The 13,167-nt window shown below is 55.0% G+C and overlaps 1 protein-coding gene across 1 annotated transcript; it reads left to right on the forward strand.

The window, feature by feature from the left end:
* The first annotated feature begins 1,176 nt into the window (after window positions 1-1,176).
* Insyn1 (inhibitory synaptic factor 1) lies at window positions 1,177-12,771 on the forward strand. Its single transcript, XM_038323636.1, has 3 exons — window positions 1,177-2,101; window positions 2,525-3,245; window positions 12,052-12,771. The coding sequence occupies exons 2-3, from the start codon at window positions 3,090-3,092 to the stop codon at window positions 12,769-12,771; spliced, it is 876 nt and encodes a 291-aa protein (XP_038179564.1). The 5' UTR covers window positions 1,177-2,101; window positions 2,525-3,089.
* The last annotated feature ends 396 nt before the right edge of the window (window positions 12,772-13,167 follow it).

Below are 13,167 nucleotides of genomic sequence, written 5' to 3' on the forward strand. Positions count from 1 at the left end.
GCCAAAACCACAAACACAAGCCCAGCACTGTCAAGCCCCAGCCCTTCTAAGAACAGAGATCTATTTTCCTTCTTTGCATGGCCTGAACTTCTGCTCTTCATGCCAGACCACCCAGATACACACAACCATTTACTCAGCCTCTCCTGAGCCCTTTTTTCCACCCACCTTCCCCCTTGGGTAGCTGATTTCCTCTTCCCCCAGATCACAGTCACCCAGACTCCCACTTCTCTGTTAAGATTCAGCTCAAGGATTGCTTTCCTGGGAAAACCCTTTTGGGGTGGGGGAAAAGTGGCTGGCCTGTGCTTCTTCCTCAGCACCCCATACCTGCCATGTTACCAAAGCTTCTAGAACTTGCCTGCGTTCTGCATGCACCACCCTTTGGTTTGCTCAAGAATGCCCTCTTGGGTTACTTTTCTTCCTCAACAGAGCTAGCAGAGATCAAGGCCCACTTAAGGCCCTGAAAGAAACAACAACAACAAAACCAACGAAACAAAACAAACAAAAAACTGTTGAGAACTTGGATGAAGAACAAGGGGAACAGAACCACCAAAAAAAAAAAAAAAATCAGTATTCACCAACCCCTTTCTCTCAACCAGAGTGTGGCACACAAATAGGCATTCAGTAAAGGTTGGCTGGATTATATTTACTGAACTGACACAAGATTTGGGGCAGTTTGCGGTGAGGAATGATGGCAGAGGAGGGAAAGAGACTGAAGGGGAAGCCCGGGGCGCACCGCAGTGGGCGAAGGAGGACCAAGGGGTTATGTGAAAGGGAGGAGAGGGAACTTGGAGTCAAGTCCCGGGCTCCGTGCGCCCCAGGCAGCGGGCGGCAGCCGGGCTAGCCCTCCTCCAGCCCCGCCAGCACCCAATCCTTCCGGCACCCTGGGGTGGCGAGACCCCCCGGCTCGCGCTCGGCTCCGGGCTCTGGGAGGCGTGTGTGTCGCTTTAAAAGCTCCCTCCCGGCGCGCGGGGCCGGGCCCTTCCCTGCCAGCGCCGAAGCGAGCGGAGCCGCGCGAGCCCGGCGGCCTTTGAGGGAGCCAGCGCCCGCCCGGGCGGCCAGTCCGGCGGGGCGCGGCGGCGCTCGGGGGAAACCGGCCAGGCCCGCGGAGCCGGGAGGGTAGCACAGGGTAGGGCGGAGGCGAGGCAGCCCGGGAGAGAGGCCCGAGCCGCCCCGGTGCCTCCTTTGCCCCATCGGCAGCCACCGGGCGCTCTGGGCCGCGAGGCGCGGAGCCGTGAGCGAGCGCGCAGGAGGCGGTGGAGCCTAGCGGAGGCTGCGCGCCCCGTGTGCCCGGCCGGGCCCGCCGCGCCTCCTCCATCGCCTCCCTGGTGCCTCGCTCGCCCCTTTGCTTTCCTTTGCTTCTTCTGCTCAGCCCCGCCGTGCAGAGATCACTAGACCTCGTGCGCTCATCTTGGCAGTGCTGGACACCGGTCTCCCAGACCACCGCCGCCGCCCCTCCCCCGGGACTCGAAGGAATCCGGACTTTCCTCATCGTGGATCGAGCCGACTGCCGGCTAGGCTGAGCGGATTCTCCGGCCGCTCCGGACGCCACCCGGGCCGGAGCACGGACATTCTGGGTCCCGACTGAGTGCACCACGGACGCCTGTCAGTGCCAGCTCGGAAAGGGCAAGGCAAGCCAGGGGCAGGACAGACCCCGGAGGGGCCCCAGACCCGCCGAACTGGACTGGACAGAGAGAATCGAGAACCCTGCGGAGCCCGGGGAATGCCGGGCGTGGGCTGAGGGGATCCCGGCGCCCTCCCCAGCCCTCCGACTTTGGCTCAGTCGCCCGGACCGGACCGGCGTCGCCTCGGCCCGGGTCACCTGTGGCCTCGGGGCCCCCGAGCCCACCGGACCGTTGCAACCCGGAGCCTGGCGTGCGTGGTGGGAGATTTTTCCTGCCCCCTTTCCCGGAGTGCAGAGGCCCCGCCCCCTCCCACCGCCCAGATGTCTCCGGTCACCGCTCGGAGGACCTTCCTGAGGCCAGGAGCCGAAGGGTCCAGAGAGAGAAGTCCGCCCTAGGGGAGCCTTGGGGGCCCCCCTACCTCGTCTTGGGGCTCGGCCCCCGACGCTGCTTGGAGGAAAGACCGGGTGCCCCCATCCTCTGTAAGTCGGGGAGTCCAGCTTCCGAGGGAAGGCGGGGCTGGGGGAGGAAGAGTCCGCTGGGAAGGAGGGCACCCTATGGGCATTGAAAGAAGAATGGAGAACTGGAGAGGCCCTGTGCTGAACCAGTCTGGCCAAGCTTGGTTGGTGGCTTGAGGAGGTTGGGGGGTAGGAACGATCATAGCTAGAGTGCCCCAGATGAGGCTGAGGACTTATGCCTCTAAACCAGGGGCTCCTCCGCTCTCCCTATAGAAGAGGGGTGCGCTAAAAAACCATCTGCCTCCACCATCCCTCCCCACAAACAAAAATAAATAAATAAATCTCCAGCGAGGAAGGAGGGTGCAGGCAAGGGAGAAGAGGGAGGCAGTAGCAGCAGGCTGGTGCAGCAGCCTGGGAGGGCTGACGCCAGGCTCGCTCTTTCTGCAGGGGGCTGCCCTCCTCCAATCCAGGTCCCTCTCCAGCGCTGTTCACATCTGGAGCCCCCTCCACATCTGGAAGACCCTGACCACCACCGTTCCTCTGCAGGTTCGGCTGCATTTAGAGACCTCTGCCTTTGTAACTGCCTAGGAGTTGCGAGGGGATTGCTGCCTTCCCCCATCCCAAGGGCATCTCTTACCCTAGTCCTTGCAGAATCATCCCCCTGCCTCCACACCCAGATTCAGGCAAAGATCAGCTTTGTACACCACAGGCTCTTCAAGTCCTGGAAGCTGTTCTTGGGCCCTAAGGTCCCTCCCCTTGCCCTCTTGTGTCCTCACCTTGACCCCCCCCCTTCAGACTCTGTCTCCCTCTGGGTGCTCCATCCCCCACCCAGAGGCAGAGTAGGTCGAGTGGCAGGCTGCAGGGGCTGGGTGAGGGCCGCCCAAGGCCAGGGTAGGCTGGGGGGCCGTTAAAATGTGGAGCTCTGCCCGGCCGAGGGAGGCTCCGTGGAGGCAGGCAAAGCGTGTGCCCCGCTGGGGCGAGTATGGGCAGGCTTGCGGCCACGTGGTGAAGGATGAACATTCGGGGTGCCCCAGACCTCGGGCAGCCCAGTGACGACCCCAACAGTGGTGGAGAGAGAGAGCGGATTCGACAGCGCATGAAGATGGTCATCGGGCAACTTGAAGGCATCCTGAAGGAACTCAAAGAAGTGGCTAAGGAGCTGAGGGAGGTGAGTGAGAGGCGGGGGTGGGGAGGGATGGGGGCACACAGACCTTAGCCCTGCCTGGCTGGGCTCAGCATCAAAACATGTATGTGTGTTTGAGTGTGCAATGCTATGTGCACATGGCATGATCCACAGAGGCCCACCCTTCTCCTTCTTTCTTCAAGTCTGTTTTGCTAAAAAAAAAAAAAAAAAAAAAAAAAAAAAAAAAAAAAAAAAAAAAAAAAAAAAAAAAAATCACTGTCCCTAGAGCTGGTAGGGCCTTCGTGTGGTGATGACTGTTTGAGCAGGTGCCATTGGGCCCAGCTCTATAGTTAGCACTCAGGGTGCCCATTGAGGACTAAATCTGCCCCCTCTCCACTCTTAGTGGGACACATTCTTCTAAAACCTGAGCTGTCCTTCAACCCCACTACTTACCTCCCAAACTCTGAGCAAGAGCTCTAGGAGCATGTGGATGGCTCACCTTAACCATCCCCACTGCTTGAGGCCCAGCTCAAAAAGTATTACTTCCAGGGTCACACAGATACTCCAAACCTTAATTTCCAAAAGGGAAGAGGGGTTAAAACCAGTTGTGGCCTCCCTGTCCTAGGGTGAGGATGTGGCTGGAAAATGTGGTTGGGGATCAGAGGTCCTGTACACCGAAGAAGAGCTCTTTTATGCATATGTGCCCCCCGCCCAGGCATGCTTCTTGATGGTTTTTGCAAAGACCAAAAAGTCACCGAGAAGCCCTCTCTGGCTTTCTAATCAGAGCCCAGTTTAATTACTGCTTCCCACATTGCTGGAGTAATGAGGTACACATGTCTTCCACCCTGCCCCCTGGGCTGTGTTCAAGTCCAAAATGCATGACCAGCGTTCTGAGCCGCTGGCCTGAATTTGCCCGCTGGGTCCCATTTCAACAGCCAGGTGGGCTTTAGGCAACTTTCAACTCCTTGTAACCAGGGCCCCTGCAGAGGCAGAAGCAGAATGGATCATTCTGAGTTATGAGCTCAAGCTTCCCCACCAGCTGCGTATCGGGGGAGAGGGCTGTAGAAGGCTGTGGAAATGGGGCAGGCTGGGAGCAATGTGGTTTTCCAACCTGGCCTGATTCAAGGCTCGGAGAAGGGTTCCTTCTTTGAAGGGGGCTGTGAGCTGGAGGGTGACAGAGATGCCAGGCCTGTTAGAATAGATCTTGGGGGTCCAAGGTCTGCCTCATGAGACCTGCCAGGAGGTCCTGTCTCCAGATGTGGGGATGGCAGGCGCTTCAGGCAGGCAGCCCGTATGTTGGGCTGGTATGGTCTGGACTCCATAATACAATTTGGAAGCCAGAGGCCAAAGGTCCCTGAACAACCCTTCCTCGGACCTCGTGAGTCCAAAGGATTAGGTTGTCCTCTCCTACCCTGTCTTATTCTGGGTCCTCTGTGGTTTAATTGGGGCCTTGAGAACTATCCAAAATCTTGGCCTCAGGCAGGATCATGGGACCCCCAACCAGAGCTGGTATTGTCTATAATCCTGGAAGTCAGCCTTGGTACAACTCCCAGTGGGGCAGGCCTTTGCCTCTTCTCCCTTGACATAGTCATCCAGAACTTGAAAAGATCTCACAGGTAGTTCAGGCAAACCCTGTCCACTTCCTGTGAAAGAAACTGGGGTCCGGAGAGGAATAGGGGCTTACCCAAGGCTACACAACCCACCCATGACAGAATTGAGCCCGGATCTCAAGATTCCCAGTGCCTATTTGAAGCTTCAGCAGGTGGGCTATTGTGTAATCTCAGCGTTCTGACAGGAGCTTCCAAAGATGCTTGATGCTGTGATGTGACGCCCAAGTGCCAGGGTTAATTTGTGGCGCTTTTAAATGTCCCCATCTTCCCTTTCATCCTCACTGATTCCCTCACCTCTCACCCCAGAGCTCCAGGTGACAATCTGTACACACCAGAGGTCTGAACCAGGATAAAGTGATGAGTCCCCTCCCCCACATCTGTAGGCCATGTGTCTCCACCCAAGACTTTGGCAGGTTGCTATGGAAACCAGAGTCTACCCCGTATGCCACTGCCTGCCCGCTGCCAATGGTACCCAGCTGGGTGGGGGGTTGAGCCTCAGAGCTCCCTAGTCCCCCAGAAAGGGGTTGTGTACATAGGGTGATAGGCAGAGAGGAAGGGAGACCCAAGCAGAAGAGCTGTCATAACCAACTTTCTCTGAGCTGGGGTTTGTTGGGGACAGGAGTATCTGTGGATATCAGGTCCTCGCTTCAAACTTGTGATGTAGCTCCAGGTCCTTCAGGAGGACATAAAGCTGATCTGTCTGGCTCCATTCAGGCCTTTTGTGGTGTTTCGTCATCAGGGCTATGGGTAGGACCATGGTAAAGTGAACAAGCCCCTATTCCCGCATCATACCCGACTCCCTGGGCAGCACCTGCTCGTTCCCGCCAGCTCAGACCAAATTCTTGTGTATGGAGACTAGAGTTACACACAGGGTTGGCGGGGATACTGCTCAGGAACCTTGTTGAAGGAGCTAGGCAGCAAAGAGCAGGCTCTGCCATTCTCTGTCCTTCCTTCACCATTCTTGCCCTGCCTGACACCTCTGATCCCGGAAGAAACCCCAAACACACACACACACACACACACACACACACACACACACACACTCCTGAGCACAAAGTCTGAAACTTACCAGAAGATGAAAGCCACCAAAGCCTGCTCCCGGAGTCTCCCTTTGCTCCTCTCTGAATGGGGCTATGGATGAGGATGAGTCGTCCCTTCCAGTGATGCTGCAATGTTTTTGGAGGCTTCGCATGAAGGAAGAGGACCGATTCTTTCTCACACTTCCAGATGATTTGAAGTTTCCTCTCCCCATCCTCCCTACCCACACTGCAGCTCCCTAGGTCGGGGGTGGGGACAAAGTGAGGTAAGGAATGCAAACATACTGTGAAAGCTGAAGCTGAGCTGCCCAGGGATGCGACATGACAGTCAGACATTAATTAGCCCTCATTTCTCCCAGGCTCCCCAATACCCCAGGATGCCAGGCCAATCAGAGCAGGCTCCCTAAGCTCCCCAGACTCCATGGATCTCAGTTAGAGACATAGACCATCCCAGGGGAAAGGAGCACATGCCAGGCAGCCAGAGATTTCTGGTTCAGTCCTTAGGACAGCTGCCTCCTGAGCTGTGCGGACTTAGGAAAGTTACTTTGCTTCTCTGTGCTTCTGTTGGCTCATCTGTAAAAAGATACCAGCTCGCTCTGTGCTCTCTTATATACACAAAGCCAGCTCCATATCCTTTTTGTTTTGTTTTTGCTTTGCAAACCTAGGTCCTAATACATGTGAGGCAACCGTTCTCCCATAGAGCTAGGGCTCTGCCACCCACGAGGTATTGTTACTGAATGAGTCTAGCACTTCCCTGCACAGCCTTGTTTTCTAGAGTCACATAAGCTTTTTAGCCAAAAGCAGGGTGATCAGGGCCAGGTCCTGGCTGCCTGGTAGAGACCTCTAATAGGTTGCCTGCAGAAGGTAGTCCCATCCCCTGCCCAGAGAGTACTGCAGGGATGGAGGTAGTACTAAGGGGCTCCTCTAAAGTGGTTTTAGAGCCGAGATGCATAGAAATGAGAGACGAGGTCAGCACGCATCTAGGGGGAAGAGCGTTGCAGGCAGTGGGAGCTGTGATACCAGGGTCTTGAGGAGGAAGTGTGCTGGATCATCAGGAAGCCAGTAGAAAGTGGAGCAGAGAGGGACAGGTGTCTAGGAGTGGGGCAAGGGAGGGTGTCCCATGGAGCCTGTGCATCCGAGTGTGGAACTCAAGTTTGCTGTCAGTGAGAAGCCCACACACTTTTAATACATCTTGGTTACGTTTCTGGTGAGACTGCCTTCCTACCGTTCCCACTGCTGCCCACAGACTCAGAGCTCCCACAGGCATGGTGAAGGGTCCTCATCCTTGGCCCATCAGATTTTGAGCTCCCCTTGAACATGTACTTGTTTCTTCCTGGTCCATAGAGGTTCAGAAGTGATCCTTTATTGACCCCCTGTACCCCCCCATCATCAGCGAGTCTCAAGTAGAATCTAACTTAAGGATGCTGTCACCTCTATATCCCAAAAACCTCAGGAAAAAGGAGTAGGCACAGCCTGTCCTCGGCCTGAGGTGGCGGTGGAGGGTCCTGCAACCTGGTTTGCATAGAAAGCAGGCTCTGTGGCAGCCTGTTTCCCAGCTGTCCATCAGCTAGGTTCCATGTGTAAAGGTGGCAGGGAAAGCCACAGACCTTGCTAGTAAGAGCTAAGTAAGTGTGGCCTACCAGAAAGCAGCTGGAGCAGGAAAAACTGGGAACCACAGGGCTGCGCCAAAGTGGGTCAGCTCGGTACCCGCAGCTCAGTACAACTTGGGTGGATTTTTTTCTTATTATTTTTTTCATGCCTTCCTTTCCTCCCTTTTCCCTTTGCCTTCTCTGGACAGATTCATAGAGGCTCCCAAGCCAATTAGGCCAAATTGCAGGATGAGAGCCATGAATCATGGTCAGCTCACTCCCCATCTCCCCAATGCCACAGCCCCCCAGGAAGATAATAAACAATGTAATCACAGAATTAAAAAATAATCAGTGGTCATAAATAATGCAGGATCCCCAGTTATGTAACCAGCTGCCCAGGGAGTTGGGAAAGAGAGAAGGAAGGAGTGGGGATACTGGGTCTGGGACTCTGGGTCCCTCAGCACTGGCTGTTGGGCCTCAGGGGATGTGCACCCACTCATGCACACACGCACATATGCACACATGTGCTCATGTATACACGCATGCACTCGACACAAGCATGTATGCATGCATTCATCTGAAGGGAGTTCAGTCCGTACTGATGGTCTGTAACAAAGAGGCCTCCCAGTCTTCTTTCAGGTGATCTGTAGCTGTGTTTATAGAGTGGGCCAGAATCTGTGTCAAGGCAGGGGCACAATAGTAGATGAAACAGACCCAGCCTTATCCTCTCTTAGGGTGACTGTCTAGTAGGGAGGCTGACATCAACTGCATCACAACATACATGCATAGAAGTATAGCCGTGACCAACATCGCCCTCAGCTGGGTTCTTCCAGGAAGTGAGGATGGATGGTGGGAGGGAGGGCACACCAGGTGAGCCCAGTGGCAGCTGGAAACTCCAGCTCTGTAAAATGTGCAGAGAGATGAGGGGGAGGCCACTTGCTGGAGGGGAAAGGGGGTGGCGTTTGGAAGGCTCAGGAGTTTGGGGAACAGGGAAGGATTGAAGGCAGAGGGGTGGTATGGTCCTGATGATGATCAGGAAATCGGTTGCAGAGCATGGAGCAGGCGCTGGTGGATAGTTCCTGTTGGTGGGCAAGGCTGAGATCAAGCCAGAGGCTGGGGACACTCTTGGAACAGGAGATAGGTTCTGTCTCAGCCTTGTCCTCCCTCCCAGGCACTTACTCTTGGCCCCTCTGAAACAGATTAGTCTTGTTTACAAGATGCCAGTCCCAGGAGTCAGGACTCCATTTCTGGCTTTAACTCAGCTCTTTCCAGGTGCTGGGCCTCGGTTTCCCTGTCTGCAAGCACAATAGCACAGGTAGTGTCTCTCTAGTCACCCCCCCCCAATCTTAGGGATTTTCCTGGTTCTTTCTCCTTTCTCCCCCTCTTTTTTTTCTGTGTATATAATTATTTCTCTGCGCTCCAAGACAATCCCAAATTACATGTAGACAAAATGATTATTAAATCTCGGAGAAAAAAAATCACAGATTTCAAGAGAGCCAGAGCAGAGAGGCAGGTGGCACGGGCCTGTACCATACTTGCTCTGCGCATTGACCTGTGACACGACACCAGGGAAGGATTAGCGGGTTTATGAGCTAAGCACGGCCCCACACAGACGCCGGGCACTGTGGGCACATGGCTTCTCTTTCTCACTTCTGTCATTTTTCAAGTCACTGGGAAACCAGATCTGCCTGTGAGCCTCACAGCCTTAGGCCGCACAGACCCCTTCTAGTTCTGTTCTGAATGGACACACCCACACTTCAGGCAGAAATGGGCAGTATTGGCACGTGGGGCCACAGAAGGCACACCTACCATATCCTGGCATCATTTTGAACAGGTATCGAAAGCTGCCCATCAGTGTGGCATTCCTTAGGTGAAAACCTGTCTCCCATCTGCTCTTGGGCCTGGGTGTGTGCTCACGCTCATTGGTGAGAGATCGATGCTGCTCCTCTCATTGTTCTGCATGCTTTCCCCGGGGGGGGGAGGGCATTAGGTTCAGTCCTCACCGCGGCTCTCAAGCACAGAGAATTCTCTGACGAAGAAGCAGAGGCTATAAAGGCAGAGTAACTTGGTTAAGGCTGCACAGCCCAGAAGTGGTGAAGTCAAAGTTGGAGTCCAGTATCGGCTTCAGAGCCCAGGTATGGACAGGTTTGGCTGTCCTGACACTGTAGTTTAAAATGTGGTGATATCTCATCCATTTTCATCTCCCTGAACAAGGAGAGGGGTGTCAGAGTTAGAGACCACAGCTGGGAAGTGAATTATCACCTGCCTTCAGTTCCACTGCCAGGAGGGGGCAGACGTGAGACCTAAAGACCCGCTCCTCTCTTCCTCCTCCTCTCTTCTTCCTGTGCAGAACCAAAAGAGGATGCTAATGAAGAAGGGAAGGGACCCAATGAGAAGGCCTCTAGAACAGGCTAGCCAGGGCTTCCTCAGTGGAAGGAACATGTCTAGGCTCCCAAGCCTCTAGGCTCCTGTTGGGCATACCTGGGATATCCCTTAGGCCTGGGGCCTGATGGTGCTCATTCCTACTGAGTTTCCAGAAGCCAGAAAGCTCTGCTCAGCCTGGCCTCTGCTGAGTCTGTGAGATCTCAACTCCAGCTTCCTCCCGGTGCCCCTAGACTCGGGCTGCAGCAGCTGGGGACAACTCTCTCCAATCTTAGGTTGCCCCAGCACCCAGGCCTCCAGGCTAGTGCCTTTGAAAACAAGAGGCAGCAACTGGGAACATTATGATCTCATGAGTATAGAGTAGAAAGCCTGATGCGTCGTAGGTCATCCGAGGTATGAAATGTCACTTTGACCCCCAGGCTCCTGAGTCCTCCTACCATCCGTACTGCTGCCTGCAAAGCTCTAATGATTTTGGCCAGGCACTCAGTGACAAATGATTTTGAGTTCCAGCAATCTTATGTGACTTGCCCAATGTCTGTCCCTCGTGTATCCTGACTCCTCCAGTTTGCTGCAGACCTCAACAGGGAATTTCTTCCATCCCTGACTTAGGGCAACCACCACCTAAACACTTTCCCATGCTGACTCTTACAGACACAGATTCCTAGAATCTCCCTTAGAAGTAAACTAGTTCACCCACTTAGAGGTAGAGAAACAGACCTTAAGAGGGAGAGGGACAGTCAGGTCACTGGCGACTAGAGCCCAGCTCCCACTGACCCAGATGCTGCTGCAGGCAGTGTCTTTCTCTTTTACCTCAGGGCACTTGCCACCTACCCCTCCCCATGCATGGAACAATGGCTCATGCTAGCAGTTCCTAGAAATGAGTATCAGGTTAAGGCTTGCTTAGTTACCTTATTAACTGACCGTCCTGAGCCCAAGCAGATAATGCCAGCCAGATGCAGGGAGCTAGATACAGTTCCTGATGTCTTTGTCCCCTAGTCTCTGTGGCTCAGACACTTGTTCCCCCCATCTGGTTTTTATTGATTTATGTTTGAGTCTCGGTCTGACTCTGCTTGCTTCATCCTCATGTCTCTCCTCCACCTAGGCCTCCACCTAGTCGGCCTCCCTCTCTCGCAGCGTTCTACTCTGATATATGTGCAGACAGCACTGGCAAGTGTATATCTGCAGGCAGAGCAGCATGCTCAGAGGCCAAGGGCTTCCCTTTGGGTCACTGGGAGGTGGGCAGGCAGAGCAGGGAACAGTGACCTCCACAGATGAGCTGCCTGCCCCATGAGTGGCTTTAACAATCATCCCTGGGCCAAGGCGGATGGTCTCTTTATCGCTTCCCAAAGAATTCTGGCTTTTTTCCTTTTCCCAACAAGCTGAGATTGCTCTCCATTCATCAGTGGGCAGGGAAGGCAAGGCGGGCAGGCGGGGGTTCCAGAGCTTGAGGGTAGCCGGGGAGGGTGACTCAGCCAGTGCTGCACACCTGTTGTTCCAGTCCCCGGGGTTGGAAAGAGATCCCTGAGTGAGTCACTCACTGATGGGTCTGGAAGGCTTTAGTGAAGCTGGGCAGGGTCTTCTTTCTCTCCTGGCTTCAGGTCCAGCTACCATGTTATAGAGTCAGCAGCTGGGAGCCACCCCTCCCCTTCGGGGCTTGCTGGAGTCCATCTACCCCTTCTATCCGACCCCCTCTCAATCAGTACAAGCGTAAGCCCTGTTCACGACACTGTCCTCGCTCCAAACAGCAGCTGTATTGAGAGAGAAGAATGTGTGAATGAACAGGGTGCCTGGTGGGAGGCAGTGCCCCTTCCTCCAGGGGACAGCACAAGCTGTCCATCCTCGTCCAACCTGGCCTTGTGTGTTTGAGACTGAGTCTCTCACAGGCCTGGAACTTGCCAAGTAGGCTTGGCTGGCTGGCCAGAAAGCCCCAGGGATCCTCCTGTCTCCACTTCCGTGGGGCTAGGGTTATAAGCATGCACCACCATGGCCAGCTTTTTTTTTTTTTTAAGATGGGTTCTAGGAATCAAACCCAAGTCCTCATGCTTATAAAGCAAGCTCTTTACGAACCAGGCTATATTCTCTGCCCTAATTTGGGCTCTCAACAGTGCAAACAAACCTGTGATTTCAGTCCAGCCACCATCTTCCAGAGTCACCTGCCAGGAGGTCTCCAGGGCAGGGCAGAGGCACACACACACACCCAGCCCCTCTCACCTCCTCTCCCTTCCCTGGCCAGGTGGTGAGTCAGATCGACAAGCTCACCTCTGACTTTGACTTTGAACTGGAGCCAGACGACTGGACCACGGCCACTGTGAGCAGCACCTCCAGCAGTGACAAGGCCGGTGTGGGCGGCCCCTTTGACATGGGCCACCTGGACTTCATGACAGCTGATATCCTCTCAGACAGCTGGGAGTTCTGTTCCTTCCTGGACGTCTCCACCCCATCGGACTCCGTGGATGGCCCTGAGGCACCACGGCCAGGTGCAGGCCCTGACTACCAGCTCATGAATGGTGGTTTGCCCATCCCCAACGGGCCACGAGTAGAGACGCCAGATTCCTCCAGTGAAGAGGCCTTCAGTGCCGGCCCTGCAAAGGGGCAGGTACCCCAGCGGACCCCAGGGACGAGGGAAAGGGTACGATTCAGTGACAAAGTGCTGTACCACGCCCTGTGCTGTGACGATGAAGAGGGGGATGGGGAGGAGGAGGTAGAGGAGGAGGCAGGCCTGACCCCAGAGCTGCCCCACGTGGAGCCACACACAGGCCCCCTCAAGCCCTCCACAGCCCCCCACAAAACCAGGCGCTCTCCGTTGACTACCCGACGCTTGGGCCCCACGCTGGCTCCAGAACAGACCCGGAGGGTCACAAGGAACAGCAGCACCCAGACAGTATCAGACAAGAGCACGCAGACAGTGCTGCCCTATACGGCCACCAAACAGAAAACCAAGGGCAAGAACTAGGGGCTGGGGAGGGGGAAATGCATAGAGCTATAAATATATATATATTTAAACAAACAGTCATAATAAAATTCATAAATACTAAGGATCCGGGCCCACAGGCCCCAAAGCCTTCAAGAAAGCTCATCCTAAAACAATCAGATGTCCAGAGTTTACCTGCTCCTTCATATGGCAGGGTTCCTAAAGGGAGCTGAACCATGCCACGCCCACTGCAAGTCCCCAGCACCACAGAGGTCTGTGACTGCAGGCCTGGGCCATGTCCTAGAGACAAGCTAAGGGAAGAGTATCCCAGGGCAGGGATATAAGAACTCAGAACCCCGGGTTGGCATCACAGTGGCTAGACCCAAAAGGACTCCATCCTCCTGTGCAGAGCTCCCTGGAGAGACAGCCCCATCTCAC

The sequence above is a fragment of the Arvicola amphibius genome, chromosome 3 (genome assembly GCF_903992535.2).
Source record: "Arvicola amphibius chromosome 3, mArvAmp1.2, whole genome shotgun sequence".
In the NCBI taxonomy this organism is placed as follows: domain Eukaryota; kingdom Metazoa; phylum Chordata; class Mammalia; order Rodentia; family Cricetidae; genus Arvicola; species Arvicola amphibius.